This window comes from Phalacrocorax aristotelis, chromosome 1, assembly GCF_949628215.1.
Source record: "Phalacrocorax aristotelis chromosome 1, bGulAri2.1, whole genome shotgun sequence".
Taxonomy (NCBI): Eukaryota; Metazoa; Chordata; class Aves; order Suliformes; family Phalacrocoracidae; genus Phalacrocorax; species Phalacrocorax aristotelis.
In genome coordinates this window covers 163,165,277-163,180,250 of record NC_134276.1, presented here as the reverse complement: position 1 = coordinate 163,180,250, position 14,974 = coordinate 163,165,277, and the positions used below count along the sequence as shown (strand labels likewise).

Below are 14,974 nucleotides of genomic sequence, written 5' to 3'. Positions count from 1 at the left end.
GCCAAGGAGAAGAGCTTGGGTAACATTGCTAGCAGGATGCAGCCACACTGCCCTGACTTTGAGCCCCAGAGAAGCAGAAACTGTACTATGGAGTACAGTCAGAGCAGTGCAGAGCATCTGTCTGCCCTTGTGTCCCCGCCATGGAGAGCACTTGAGCTGCTTTAGCACATGGAGTTGAAATGTCAGCTCTGGAAAGCTGCAGGCATGGCCACAGATTGCATCATTTGTGCTGGCTGTGCTGTTACCAGATCAGATGGTTATTTATTATTATTGTAATCACATGTCAGTGGAGGTCTCAGCAGCTCTGCTCTATCACTCAGAAGCCCAGTCAGCCCTTAACAGCACATTTTCTCACAGACTCGACTAGCCGTAGTCAATTTACGCTGGCCCTACGTGGGTGGCACAAACACCAACTTAAATGGCAGAGGGCAGGACGTCTTTTCTGTAGGTCTCCCGGTGCAGCTACCCACACTGCCCAGCAGTCCTGGCCGGGCCCCTCAGCACATTTGCCCAAGGAGTGTGTTCAGCAGTGCCACGGCTGCACACAGTCCCAAGGAGAGGAGAAGGGGTACCTCAAGGTTTGCCTTGGTCCGTGCTCTCCCTCCTTTTAGATTTTCATTCCAAAGAGTTGCCTTTTTTTTTAAGCACAACCAAATTCTTGTCCTTTGTCCCCTTACCCCCTAACCCGACCCCTTCACCTCTCTGCAGTGCTCAGGTATTGCCCTTGGTACCAGAGCCATGTAAATGGCTCTTTTAAAAACCCTAATTCTACTCCTGTCTTTACAGGGATCTCTCCACAGAGGTCTGCCATTCAGGCCCAAAGCACACCAGGAACTGCAGAACGGTGCTGCTCAGGTGTTATCAGTAGTTACAGCCTTCCTGGAAGTTTGAGACCCCAAAGAATAATTTTTGGCATTCAGACCTCTGATACAACCCTGTTCATTACAAGGAACTGGGCAAGGGGGCTCTTTTTGCATCTCTCCAAGCTGCTGTATTGCCCTCAGCCCCAGGAGTGCTCCCTCCACTCCTTCACAGGGCCACATCTGCGGTGCTTCTGAGCTGTCTTTCCACTGCCTGCCCTCCTGCTACTGCAAGGGTGGCATCTTGCAGCCACCCTTGGCCCCGAAACAAGAGTTGGTGGCACGCCTGGGTGCCTCAGTCACAAACTCCTGCAGGTTGTTGCTGTGGGTCTTGTACTTGCTGGTGGCACCTGGGTGCACACTGATTTCTGAGGCTACCACTATAGAAGGGAACATCATTGTTTCTTACATGTATCTGAAAGCAAAGCTCATGGGGAACCCTCCAGCTGCAGTGACGTTTGACCAAAGAAAGGCATTATTGGTTATTATTACTAACTGCTGTTATCTCAGCTTCCTCTGATGAGTTGAAAGCTTGGCTTGATAATCTAATGGAATGTGTCCTCTTAGAAAATAAAGAACATTTTTGTCTGATTTTCTAAGCACACAAAGCTTACACAACAGTATTATCTACCCATCCATCCATCCACCCCTCCCTCCCCCAGAACATGCTACCCACCTTGGCAAAGGGTTAAATATATTTAAATATCTTTTTCTATTTGAAAGATAAGCTAGGAAGAAGAGAGTCCAATTAATAGCCTCCTCAGAGAGAAAACCTACTGTTATTTGTTGTGTTTGATCTGGGGCCCATACATTGGCAGTCAACACCCCAAAGCATGTCCTGCCCCTGGCAGACAACAGTGAGGGGACAGGCAGAAGCCAGCAGTACTGAGGGGACTTTGTGGTGGCAGACAAGGGAGGTTACTCCCCTAAAGTGTATCTGGCAATAAGGACAAAAGCCTGCAGAAATCTCTAGAATCTTTACAAATCCTGCTGCTCTTGAAACAGCTTTCTTTTTTTCAGTCACCTGAGACCATTCACCTTAGCAGCACAGCCATTACTCAGAAATTTCCAGATCACCTCACGCGAGGATGTCTTCTGCTGCAGGTCCCACAGATCAGACCTACTCCTCACGGTCTGTGTGGAGGCTCCAGGCCCACCCACAGGGTTTGGTTCTTGCACCAAACCCAGCTTGGTAAGTGGTTTCCTCTTTCTTCTTTTATCCAAGCAAACCCTTTGCCAGAGGTCAGTCCCTGCCTCTCTGCAGACATCCGTAATATTTTTTTTTGTTCTTATAGCAGCTCCTGGGACAAATGCACATTCCACTGCCAGCTTCCAGATTTAACTATTTATTAGCATGGTGCATTAGGCTTGATAGGGAATTTTTTTCACCTTGGAAGGGACCAGCTGGCTGAGTTTCACTGTGGCTGTTTCTGAAAGGAGGCCTGCCCTGCATCCCATCACCTTGCCTTCTATGGGGTCGAGATGCTGCTGCTAGTGGTGACGGATGTCTATGGAGCTGCAAGGACACCCAGAATGGTGGCAGCAGGGAAGGCTGTGGCCAAATACAGGGTGTCTGCATTCACAGCAGATTACTTTAAAAGAAAAGAAGGTGGGAGGAGGAGCAATGAAGCCAGCGTGGGAGGGTGGAGAGCTGAGGGTGGTAGAAGTGGGACTGGGGTTTGTGTTGGCTAAAGACCCTGCCTGGCACCTGAAATGTGGGTGTGTGACCCTTTAGGTACTTTTGACGGCATCAATGTGGGGCACAGGCACACAGGCTTGATGAGGCCTTGCGCGGAGCCCCCTTCCCAACTCTGAAGGGGCTGCCCCCTCCCCAGGCAGGGTATGGCATACATACACGTGCATACGTACGTGTACATGTGTGCCTGTCTCCCTGTGTGGAGGAGCAGCACCAGGATCCCTGAGCGAGTGGTGCAGCTCAGTGGAAGGAACCACCTGCACCTCCCGCCTGAGGCAAAAGGATTTCTAAAAACTAATTCCCCAAACTGAGTGCCAAAAAGCTAATGAGCTTTGCTTCCCTACCCCCTCTGCCAAGACATGCCCCCCTTCTTGGGGTGCTCACGTGGCAGCAGGGCTCACCTCAGCTCTGCTCCTCTGCACGTGGCCTTCCCTTGTGAGGTGCCATTTGCCAGAAAACTAGGTGCTAGGCAGGGAGAAAACGTGAGAGAAGACTCCTGGGATCACCAGAAGTTGTACTGCCCTGGGCAGGAAGGACACCTAGAGCTGCCTCTGTGCATTTCCCTGCTCTGGAAAAGCTCTGGGAGCCTGGGCAGAGCCAGCTTTGGGAGCTCTCCGAGCAAGCCTTGGCAGGAGGCAGAGCCCAGGATGTGCTAAAAGCAGCAAAAAACCAAGGTGTTTAAAGCAGGATGGGGAAATCCAAGGACAGTAATTGCTGGGCCTCTGCCACAGACTGTGAGAGACCGTTGGGTGGGACAGCGAGGAAGACACATGCTCCTCTGGCTGCTCCCTTTTCAAAAAGAGGCTGGCTGTAGGGAGCTCAGCTGTCTCTTGGCCATCCCTTCCCAGGCTCTCTCACCTCTCCCAGGAACGACATGGCCTATGGCAGGAGCAGGGGTCCTGCAGCATCATGGCCTAAGAGGTCAAAGCCTGATGGACAATACAGGGGTCAGCTGAGCCTGGGGAAGGCATGGGGGCTGAAATAGAACAACTGATCCTCTGAGAAGCCTGGGCAATTTTGCTGCTGCTGATCCCCAACAGCCAAGATATGAATGGTCTCAAACAGGAGAAGATCCAGCCTACTGCACGCTTCTTTTGAAACACCACTTCTGTACTGAATCCCCACCACAGCTCCAAGGGGAAATGTCCAGCTATGTTGCAGTTATCCTTGAGCCGTTTGGCTGAGGAAAACTGAGGCCATCTCGCTCCCGTGGAAGCAGGACTTCTCCTCTGTGTCTCAGCTTTGCTGGGGTACAGACAGGGGAGCGTGCTTTGGTATTCAATTACAGAAACTATGCAGCTCTTCATCCTTCCTAACCGTCTGCCTGGAGGGCCCCAGCACTACTGAAAACCCACAGCTAAGGCAGACAGAGGAAACCCACAGAGGACAAGGAAAATGCACCAAAGAGCACCTCCAGCACTGAGTATTCTGCCGGTTCCAAGCCACCCAAATCTACTCTGGCATCTGGGTTTAGATATTTCCATCCCAGCTGTGGCTAAATGTCATTTTTTGGGAGGATTAATCCAGATGGTAACGAATAACCCCATTTCCTGGGACTCTCTGCTATGTCTGTGCCTCCCGAGGCTCTCAGGAAAAAAGCAGTTTTCTGGGGTGCTGCCATCCATAAGCCAAACTGCAGAGAGGAACACCCCTGAAAGGGGCAGTTGCAGGAGCTGCCAGGGCTGGGACTGTTGCAGCGGGGAAGGAGTCAGCTGGAGCTGTCATCTCGTCTGATCCCTGCTCCTGTCCTTGATGCACCTGGATCTGCTTTCAGGAAACACCGCCCCTGCCCTGGGGGCACCAGGGCCTCCTGCTCCTGCCTGGAGAGGGAACTGCAGAGAAAGGGGAGGAGGCGACAATCCAGCTGGGAAGGGAGAGAGGTTATTGGGAATGGATGGGCCCTGTCTTGTCCCCTCCCATCCTGGGGAGAAAGGGACGAGGCTGGATGAGGCATGGCATCCAGCTCCTGAGCAGTGCCCACAGCCCTCCACGAAGCCCCAAGAGGGCTGTCCACAAGACCTCTGCCCAGAGCCATCCACAGGCACCCAACCAAGTCTCTTCAGCACCTTCCTCTGCCTCACATCAAATGGCTGGTGGCTCCAGCCGGTGCTCCTGCAGCCTTTCCTCCTCCACTTCCACCAGTCACTCCCATCCAGGCCTCTTATTATTTAGGACATCGCTTTCTGCCCAGTTGTTTCCCTCCAAGTGCCCTACAGCATTACCTCCTCCGTGCCCTCCACCCCAGACAGTGACCAGCACACCTCTGCAGGTTACAGGTCATGCAGGGCAGGAACTCTCCGCTGCTCTCTGTGCACAGGACACAACGAAACACGGCCCTGTTCTTGGTTGCAATGGCTGCAGCAAACACAATAAAGAGTGATGACAGCATTTGCACCACCTGCTGTCACTGCCCAGCAATGTTTCCCTATAGTGTGGGCAGTCACACTCAGGAACAGAATTGCTTAGGAATCCCATCTGCAGCTTACATGCTTTGCAAGGCAAACTCCCTCTGCCAGGCTGCTGTGTGATGGAGTTACAGGTCTTCAGTAGGAAGCCTTCCTCCCACTTCTCAGGGATCTCATCCCCTACTCATTTCAATCCTCCATCGGACCTGGATCTGCCAGGCTGACCTGGGGCTCTCCCCCTTGCCTTCATGTCTGCTGAAGTTCCAAGGACATGAATACTGAAGTCACCACTCCTTTCCCTTCATATCATATCATAATCATATCACATCATATCATAATCATATCATATCATACCACATCATATCTCTTCAAAATACAAGCTTATTTTCTTCAACGAAGAAACACTGGTGAGGGTTTACAGCTGAGGCTCCAACCTGCCAGGAAAACACTGCAGTGTTAGTACTGTTGGTTTTCTGCTCATGCTTTGTCTGCCTCGCAATTTGACAGTTTTGGTCTCCGTCGTACTGGAAAAGCTACCCTCATGCTTGCCAGCATGGCCTCAATAATCTTTGGAGGGTAAAACTAACACCTCTCACATTGTACATACTCAATAGATGCTCCTGAAGAGTGCATTGGTCTCCTCATTCCCTCTTCACTACAGGTTTGAATTCAGGCCTCTCCTCCTATGACCAGAAGGACATGAGTCCTCATGGGTGTACCCAGGCACATCCAGGGAGACACATAACAGGTCTCCTCTCCGCAGGTCTCGTTTGATATGACCTTCTGGTCACTCTACCAGTTTAAACAGCACTAGCAGGGTGTCTCCATGGGACTCCCTTGTCTTTGCCCCATCTCCCGTTTTGGGTTCATCAAGAATCCCAAATTAATCTGCATCATGATGGAGTTGAAAAATAAACAGTTTTATTAATAAATGTTTTCACACCGACCTCTTCCCCTAGGTGTGATCTTCACCACACAGGATCTTTGTCAGGGGGAATCTGCTTCTCATGGCCCAAGGTGCACGTGACTTGGTGGGTAGAGCTACGGGCATTTTCCCTGGCGGTGCGCATGCTGGTAGGAAAAATGGCCTGGCTGACCCAGCTGAACAGAGCAGCCTACACAGCGGAACAACCTCTGGATGAAGGTGATTACAAGACATGATTAATGGAGGTTTCAAAACATGGGTTACCCAAAGACCTGAAACCATGTGTTAATGGAAAGCGCATAGATTCTTGATGCTTGGGGGGAAAGAAAAAAAAAATCTTAAAGACACTTAAGCTCACCAGCACTGTGCGTCTGGTGAAGAACTGCAGAATCTGTTAATACACACATCGGCAATTTTCCACTCGGCCAGAAGAGCAGTAGATTATACTTAAGGATGGGAGAAAGCAAAAGGAATCCAATGCTTGAAGTGCTCCCTTTACTTCCCTCCTTACAGCTGGGAAACCTGAAACCAAGATAAAAAGCCTTTGCGGGCTATTTGAAAAATGCAGACACACACTGGATCAGGAGAGGGTTTAAAGTGCACACTTTTATTTTCTATTACAAAGGCTAAAAGAAGCAAGTTTGTTTTTTTCTTTTTTATTTAAGAACAAAACAAAAATGTTGTTAAAACATCTACATTATTATCCTGATACTAGACCTTATGAAAGATACTAAGTTCTTTTTTAATAGTAAAGCGTGGTATTCTTAAATTATATTAATACAAAGACATATTAAAGGACTCGAAATCATTACTACCCAGCTCAGAACTGCAGCATCCCCTTGCTATCTTTTCCTTTCACTTGCTAAAAGCCATTCTTTTTTGACATACAGTTTCATACAAGCTAAGTAGGGTATTTTTTGTTTCTTTACTTCCCCCTGTAAAGGCCAGGTTAACTCCAACACCAGTGTCACTTAAATCCCTGTCCCTACCTAAGGATTTCGGAAAAAATTTTCACTAAGTCCTTTAGCATTTAACAAGTTGATCCGAATCAAAGTCTCTACCCTGTGTGAGTGTGCGCCTGTGGTTATTTTAGAGCATATGAGATTTTTCTTCTGTTATAAAATTAAAACATTGCTTCTTTTGTTAATAATCCTCGGATTTGGTTCTGTGCTGCAAAATTTTCTTTTTCCCTCACATCAATGAAGAAAAGAGAGTTACCACAGGGGCCTTGTAAATGCACCACTAAAGCAGTCCTACAACCTGTGGTTTATCTGTTGTAGAACTGTGAGTGCCGAGTTCTGCTGAGAGTACGTAATGTGCTGAAGAAAACCCTCTTGGCTTGAAAAAGCAAGCCTGGGAAGTCAAGTGTGAAGCTTCCTGCCTTTCACAATGTCTCCTTAAATAATATAAGCAGAGCCTTATCATTAAAACTTTACTCACTAGTTAGCAGTACAATAGTCTTTCACTGAGATGGGACTGCGAGGACATCCTAAGGGGTTTCAAAAATGTGAACAGGGAAACCTGTCCCATCTCAAAATTTATACCTATCTCTATAAAACCCTCCCCTCTTTGTTATTTTCCTTTCCCTAACCCAAATAAAGGTCTTCATATTTAGACTGGAGATGCTGCGTTTCCTGGCCCGAGTCCTTTTCCTTTACCTCATTTAAAAGATTCCTTCGATACCACACACATATAATATTATATAGAGCGATATATTTAATACCTGTGTATATATGTTTTATGGGAGGGGTCACATATATACACACTAAAACAAGTCTGTTGACAAAGTACTGCAACACCACAGACCAGGTTATCATATCAGGGAAAACAAAAAGAGATACTCAATGCAACCCCCGTGACCGTGGGCCTCCCTCACCTCACGCACGCTCGCCCTCTCCCCGCCTCAGTCCCGCTCCGTCTCTCCGAAGCCCAGCTGAGCAGCTTGGCTCTCATCGCAGAGAAGGGGAGAGGGGACAGTGACCCACTCTGTAACCTAAACAAGTTATCATATGAGAAATCACAGCGCAGCGAACGCTAGAGTCACACTAGAAATGCAGATTTGTTTTAAAAATAATAAAAAAAACCCCATTCCATTGTTCCCCAATCCAGATTCACTCCCTTGGAATTTCTGCCCAAGAAGAGCAGAACAAGATAACCCAGGAGCTGATGCTCACCTCCTCCCCCGTCTCTTTCTGTTTATAAAGTTGGCCACTTGAGCACAAGGAGCCCCAGGGGAAGGTACAATCTGGGCAGCTACAGCAAAAGGCAGAGGAGAAAATACGGCACCTGACCATTCAAAAACTGCCATGGCTGACACTGCGTTGGCCGATCCCTCTCCCCACAGCACTACAGATCCTTCTTCATCTCCTCCTCCTCCTCTCCATATGTGGGCAGAGGTGGAAACAACCACTTCCCTCACCAGACCAGTTCTCCCAGATCTCTCATAAACCATCTGTGCATCAGCTGATGTTACGGTCCTGGCCCCTTCCAGGTCAGATCTCAAGGTGCTGTACAACCAAAAAGGGAGGGTCACACCAAACTGGTGACCACCATACACATTTTAAAGGAGGGGAAACAAGCTCAGAGGCACGTTCAGCTTACTTGGAGCACCTAGTATCACTGGAAGGACCCAAGATCAGCATGCAGCACACTGCTCCTGGGTCGTAGCTACCCCAGTTTTGCTGATGCACCTGCCTGCAGGCTGGTTTAGAGAGGTGCCAGCTGCCCCCACAGCATCTCCTGCATTTCCCCATCTCCTCTATTTCCGCATCCCTTCTCTCTTGAAGCTGGAAACTCCAAGGGTATGGGAGCAGGAAGGGAAAAGGGGGACCCAGCAATGCCAAAGCACTGAGCAGTTCATGGCCAGACTGTATTTACCACATATGCCTGCTGTCCTGGGAAACTCTGTATGAAAAAGACATCCCCCGTGGAGGCCAGGAGGGAGATGTGTTTGTGTTTTAATGGATGGTGCCATCCATGCATGCAAACCTGCAGAGCACAGCTGGACTGCAGAAGAGAGGAGGAGAGCGAAGCTCAGGAGAGGCCACACGTTAACTGCTTACAGGATGAGACCACCAGAAAGGACAAAGCTGGTATACAGAGCAGTACTGCCTCTCACCGCTGCCACTCTAAAAGCCAAAAATCCTGGCCCAGAGCTCAGTATCACTGGTTACCTCATCATGGCACACATCAGGTGGGACAGGAGCAGGCATGTGGCTGGATCCCGCTGTGCCACTCACTGTCCACTGCAGTCCCTGCCCTGGGTCGCATCCTGGCTGCACTGTGTGTCTGCAAGCTCCCTGCCCCGACTCTGAGATGGAGGGGGCTGGACCTCCCGTGCTGCTAAGCACCCTTCCAGCTGGATTCCTGTCAGAAAAGCATCGCCCATGCTGCTTGATGGTGTCCTTTTAAATGGGTCCCCACCCAGTTCTTCTGGCAGTGCAGGGTAAAACACAGCTCTACATAACCAGTAACACACGCAATTTAAAGAGCAAGAAGGAAACCCCATTACCTCCCTCACTCTCTTCAGGACACAAGGCAACACAGAAACACAGGCTCCTTTTGGTTACAGCCTTCTCGTCCTGACTGATATTGCTGTGTGGACTGCAATGACACAGGGTGTGTCACAGTCTCCACTACACCTTCTAGATGGCTTCAGTCTTACTTGCACCAGTCACACCAGGCAAAAAAACCAAACCAAAACTACCCACCCTGAATACCTATCACATACTGAGACAGACATCTAATGAGGAGTCACCAGTTTGCTTTCTGGGTAGTCAGCTGAAACAGTCTGAAGTCACCTACAATCCAGTTCCTGCTGCTGCAAGCAGTTCTATTATTTTGCTGCTTTTAGCTACACTCTTTGTACCAGATGGCTGTTACCCTCCTCAGCACCAGCTGATGCCTCAGGGCAATACAGACAGCAGGAGCTTAAGCCTAGATGTTTTAAGCCACATCTAGTGGTTTTCCTTCTTTTGCACCTCAATTCCTAATTCTTCTGGTACTGAACTCCCAGCAGAGTAGGCCAGCTGCAGCAGCGTAAGTGGGGCTTCCTCTGCAGCACTGAGAAAAGGAGCACATGAACTTCATGGTCACCTTTTCACCACATCTGGCCCTTTCTCTCAGCTTTGCCCACTGGACCTCTGCAGCCACATTCCCAACTGAAGGGCAGGAGAATGACACAAAAAGAAATTCTCCAATTCACAGCCAAGTACAGAATGGATTCATTCATTTGAATGAAGGACAAAGAAAACAGAAAGGAGGATAGGAAGGAGAATTTGGGGGAAAGAAGAGAGAGAAGACAGATCACAAACTCAGTGAGCATGGCGTTCGCTGGCCAAAGAGAATCAAATTCACGATTTCATTCACCACTAATAAATCATCGTCTCATAATCTTAAAATGAAAGAAAATAAAAAGTTCTCTTTGCGAGACACAGATCTCGCTCTCCCTGCTACTGCCACTCTCAGAAAACCCGCCCCGTGTTTTTCCAGCCGACAGGCTCCCCCCGTAACCCTTACTATACACCATCCCGCAATAGGAAGTTGTATTTCCCGAAGTCGTCATCCCTGGGGCAGAGCAGCATATCCTTGCGGGCTTTGGCCAGTTTCTGTTTCAGCACCTCCCTCCGGTCTAGCCACTCCGTCAGCTCGTCCTGGCCGTGGGCATAGCGACATTCCTCTCCTTCAGGGCAGCTCTTGCTCTTCTGGAACCTGCCGGCACAAGAAGCGCGATCAGAAGGGCACCCCCAGGACAGGGTTTCAAGCTCCCTGTCTGGGATACTCGATTGCCGCCCACCGAAACATGCTGCAAACTCTCCTTTCTAAGGCCAAGGCAATTCTGACACAAACCCACATGCAGCTGGGGAAGGCAACACAGAGGCTGGGCACAGAAACAGAACATTGAACAGAGCAATGTCTATGAGGCGATTTAGTCAACAGAACGAAACGACATGAGCTGGAACTGGACCAGCAAGGATGAGGAGAAACCACCACACAAGAGAGGAAATGCCAGGAAACAGCCACAAGAGACAGCCTTCTCTCTAACCAAAACGGCATTTCTAACCATCACAAGCCTTCTGAAGACATCTCAAAGCACTGATTCAGAGGGTGTGAGACATTCAAACCATTTAATAAAGCACTTGGGATTCCCCCGAGCATCAGGCCAAGCAGAAGCCTGAGAGCTGAAAGCACCCTTGCTATGGAGGAGGGCACAGGTGCAGACATGAAGCTTGCTCTCATTTTCTAAAGACACATGCTCAGAAATGTGTTTTTAACACTCAGTAGTGTGGCTGAGCACCTCTGGGATCCAACAGCAGCCTCAACGTCACCCAAAACTGTCAGCTCATCCTACTCTTCCTCCAAGTGGAAGTCCCTGGGGACTCCGTAAGAGGAGGAGGAGGTGGTGGTGAAGGAGGAGAGGAGGAATGATGGAGACCCCGGGCCTGTTGCCCCAACCCTGCAGCAGCAGCACAGGAAGGAGATGAGGCAACCTCACCTTTCGCAGAGCCGGAACTCGCCCATGGGAAAGCGGTAGCTCCAGCAGTTGGAGTCACTGTCCGAGGTGAAGACCTTCTCCTTGTGCTTCTCCGACTGGATGTGCTGCTGCCATTGCTTCTTGCTGTTGCTGTTCTTCCCACAGAGCCAGCAGTGGTAACCCATCTAACCGGTGCAGAAAGGGCAAAGGGCCAGTAAGTATGTTAACAGTCACATCCATGGGTCTTCCCTGCGCTGGCACTGCCTCTCCCCCTTCTCCTTCCAGAGCATCCTGGAAGCTCTGCTCAGTCTACGACCTCCCATACTTCCCTGTTATGCCATCTTCAAGGCATCATGCTGCCACTAAGGGGGAGCAGAGGAGATGCTTCACTGAGGTCTACCTACAGCTCAAATGGGCTCAGAGAACAGGACAGCTCAATTCACTGACATAGTCCCCCTGCCCCTACCGACGGCCCCGGTGGGGTCTGACTGCAAGGCCACCAGGTGCTCAGGCAACGCAGGACTCTTCAGGAGCACAAACCCTTACACCAGCTACCACCCCTGGGCTAAGGAGACACATCTGCCTCTAGTTTTCCCAGGCCTCTGCGCTCCAGACGCAGCTCTTTTCCAACCTTCTTCCTCCTTTCCGACAGGCCAGCAATGGCTTTGCCAGCTTTCCCAGGAGCGCACAGGAACCCTGGGGCGAGGCTGAGCCCATGCAGAAAGGAACCCAAGGTAGACTCCTACTGATTTGAGGATTAGCAGAAAAGCCATTGCAGAGCCTTGCTGACCCTGGGTCAATCCCTTCCCACCTCATCTGTGCTGCCCTTGCTGTGCTGCTCCAAGCTGTCCATTTAACCTATATTAGCACAGGCTCTTTCCCACAAGAGCAATCCAGTCCCTTCTAGCTCATACCTGGAGCACAAGAGAGGGCAGGCTATCAGCACTGAGGAGGAAAAGGAGGGATGAAGGGCAAGAGATCAGCTCATTACCATGATGTCAGCGTAGTCAGTGGGCATCTGGATCTGTTTCTCCCCTTCTCGTGAGGTGAGTGGTGTCCCCTCTCCAGGCTTCCCAGGGTTGTGTTTCTTTAGCCACATGTCATAGGTCTGCTGCATATCTAGTACTGCACAAAGGCAACTCATGAAGTCACTCAGACAACCTCCCACACTGTGCACAAGCTATAAGAAAAGGACGAATGCTGGGGCAGCCCTTCCCTCCCCTCTCCTGCGCAGCAGCAGCTGCTGTCAGACTGAAGGCCCATGCTTGGGAGGCCTGGTATCACCTCCTCAGATGAAAGCCCTATGGAAAGGAACCAAATTCACACCACACCACCTGGTGTGGGGGGTTGCCTTCTATGAGTTGAGGGGCAACCGTGACAGCACCTACGCAAAGTATTTGGGAGGAAGGGGAAGTACCCCAAGATCTCCATGGACTTCACCCCACAAGGTGATTCTCCATGAGATGTCCCCAGACATCTCACTCCAGCCAGGGAGCTAAGTAAGGCAGGGGCTGGATTCAGATCAGTCCTGTCCCTCTAAGCCTAAGCTTCATCCTCAGCATTCGAGAGGGAGGAGAGCCCTTAAGCCTGCTGGCCACAGGAAGCACTAGGTAAGGGAGGAAGACCTAATGATAGCTTGGCCCAAGCTCAAAACCTGCCCAGAGGACCGCAGGCAAAGTCTCTTGGTGCTTTTGGTTTAAAACCCACTCAGCATACTAGTGGGAAGGGAAATTTTGGATGGAAGCTTTGACTGCACATCTGCTTTTCCAAGATCAGCTCCTAAGAGAAGCTATGGAAACACCAATGTTTGCAGACACTGATGTGATGCTGTAAGTGGGATGCATTAGTGATTTACTCCTTGCTAAATGGGTAATTGAGGAACTGAAGGCAACTGGGGATAACTAATGCAAATTCCCCAAACTGAAACAACGCTGTCATTTGAAGATTCACCTTTGTGCTTGAGCAAACACACCCAGACTGGTCTGATGTGCTTTAAAGGCCTCAGCAACAAAATTACTTGAAATGTAACAAATAACAGCGTTTGGCCCAGCAGAAAGGAAGACCCTCCATCCAAGCATAAAGACTGAATGAACTCGGGGCAGGCCTGAAACCCTTCAAGCTTTCCAGCATCTCCCAACAGAGCTAGGTGAGCACCTGGACAACCACGCCTTGCAAAGAGAGTCTTTTTTCCCAGCTTGCTGTTGGTCTGAATAAACCAGGATTGCTGCCAGAGAGCTGGCTGTTCAGGACATGGGCAACCCCCCAGCTACCCCCCAAAAAGTAAGCTGGGAGCCTGCATAATCAGTTCCAGACAAGCTCTTCTACAAAGGCACCACCCAACGATGTTCTCATTCTGGATCTCAAATCCACCCCTTTGAATTCAATGCCACGAGCAGGGAGTGCTGCAGCCCAAGAGCAAGGGATATGAGCAGAAATGGGCAAGAGAGCCAAGGCAGATATAAGGCAGACAAGAAAGATACAGGAGCAACTACAGGTCAGGATTGGTGCTTTGGCAGAGCTCCATACGGAGCCAGGCCTGGGACAGTACAGGCAACTGGGGTGACAGCAGAGGGTGGATTCAAAGAGCTGCAGAAAGGGAGGGCAGCAATGGAGAAATGCAAGACGTGTAACCTATATGCACTAGTCCGAGTGAGGGACTCAAGATATACATCCATGCTTAAGAAAGGAGCAGCTCTAAATAACTGTAGACAGACTTTCCCCATAATCCCACCTAAGCTCATGGTACCAGCTCTGTCCAGCTCCATCTCTGCTGTCAAGAGTATGCCTTAACAGACCCTGTACCCACTGTCCGAATGTCCTCTTCCCTCTCGCCAAACTCTCTGGCCATGTTTCCCCCACTCACTTTTATTTTCCTTCATGAAGGTCCACATGTCTCTTTCCTCAGGGCTGTGGGCGAAGGAGCAGTTGCCCACATACTGGCATTTCCTGCCGTTTTGTGCATGGATACACAACTGTTAAAAGACAGAGCAAAATTTAGCATCTGCACAAACACTCCTTGCTAGAGGGGAAAGTGGGTTCAAAAAACCATCTGGGACATTAAACTGCACACAGGAGAGGTCGCAAACAGGACACTTCATACATCATTAACTCATGGTTCTTTTCCTCAAGCTCCTGATGACGTGAAAGGTAAAGACTTCCCTATAAACATGCAGGCAGCTCAGTTAGGCACCTGGGCTCTCGTTGCCATTTCTATAGGCAACTGGGTGCAGGTACACTTAGCACTGGCCCTGGGGGAGACAGCAGGGAGCAACCTGGATCGACCCAACAGTGTCTCCTGCTGGTCACGTTGCTGGTTCCCAAAGGTGACTCATTTTCCAGCCATCTCTAGGCAGGTAAAAAGTGGCCTTACGGGTTGATTAGACTTCACTAGTGTGCACAACTTTACCTCACAGCTACCAACAGCATCATTGCCAGAGAAAACGAGAAGCTTTCCAAGCATCAGATTTAGTGATTGTCCCTTCTCCCCCAGTCCTGCCACCACAGGAGGACAGCAAGTGGAGACCAGCTGGCACACACAAACTGGGGGGAAGAGACAACACTGCTTCAGTTTGGCAGGAGCTCAGGCAAAGCACACACTCATAAGGCAACTTGCCT

General features: G+C 49.9%; 1 protein-coding gene across 9 annotated transcripts in view; it reads right to left on the bottom strand.

Moving 5' to 3' along the window:
- Nucleotides 1-6,472: 6,472 nt before the first annotated feature.
- The window catches only part of ZC3H7B (zinc finger CCCH-type containing 7B), a 50,131-nt gene continuing 41,629 nt past the window's right edge, over nt 6,473-14,974 (bottom strand). For 8 of the 9 annotated variants that reach the window (XM_075078077.1, XM_075078095.1, XM_075078119.1 and 5 more), the window contains 4 exons: nt 14,223-14,331; nt 12,351-12,484; nt 11,381-11,544; nt 6,473-10,596 (listed from right to left, as the gene is read on the bottom strand). In XM_075078077.1, coding sequence (XP_074934178.1) covers nt 10,404-10,596; nt 11,381-11,544; nt 12,351-12,484; nt 14,223-14,331 — 600 coding nt within the window. In that variant the 3' untranslated portion in view covers nt 6,473-10,403. The remainder of the gene's footprint in view (nt 10,597-11,380; nt 11,545-12,350; nt 12,485-14,222; nt 14,332-14,974) is intronic. The other variant, XM_075078138.1, reaches the window with a different exon arrangement.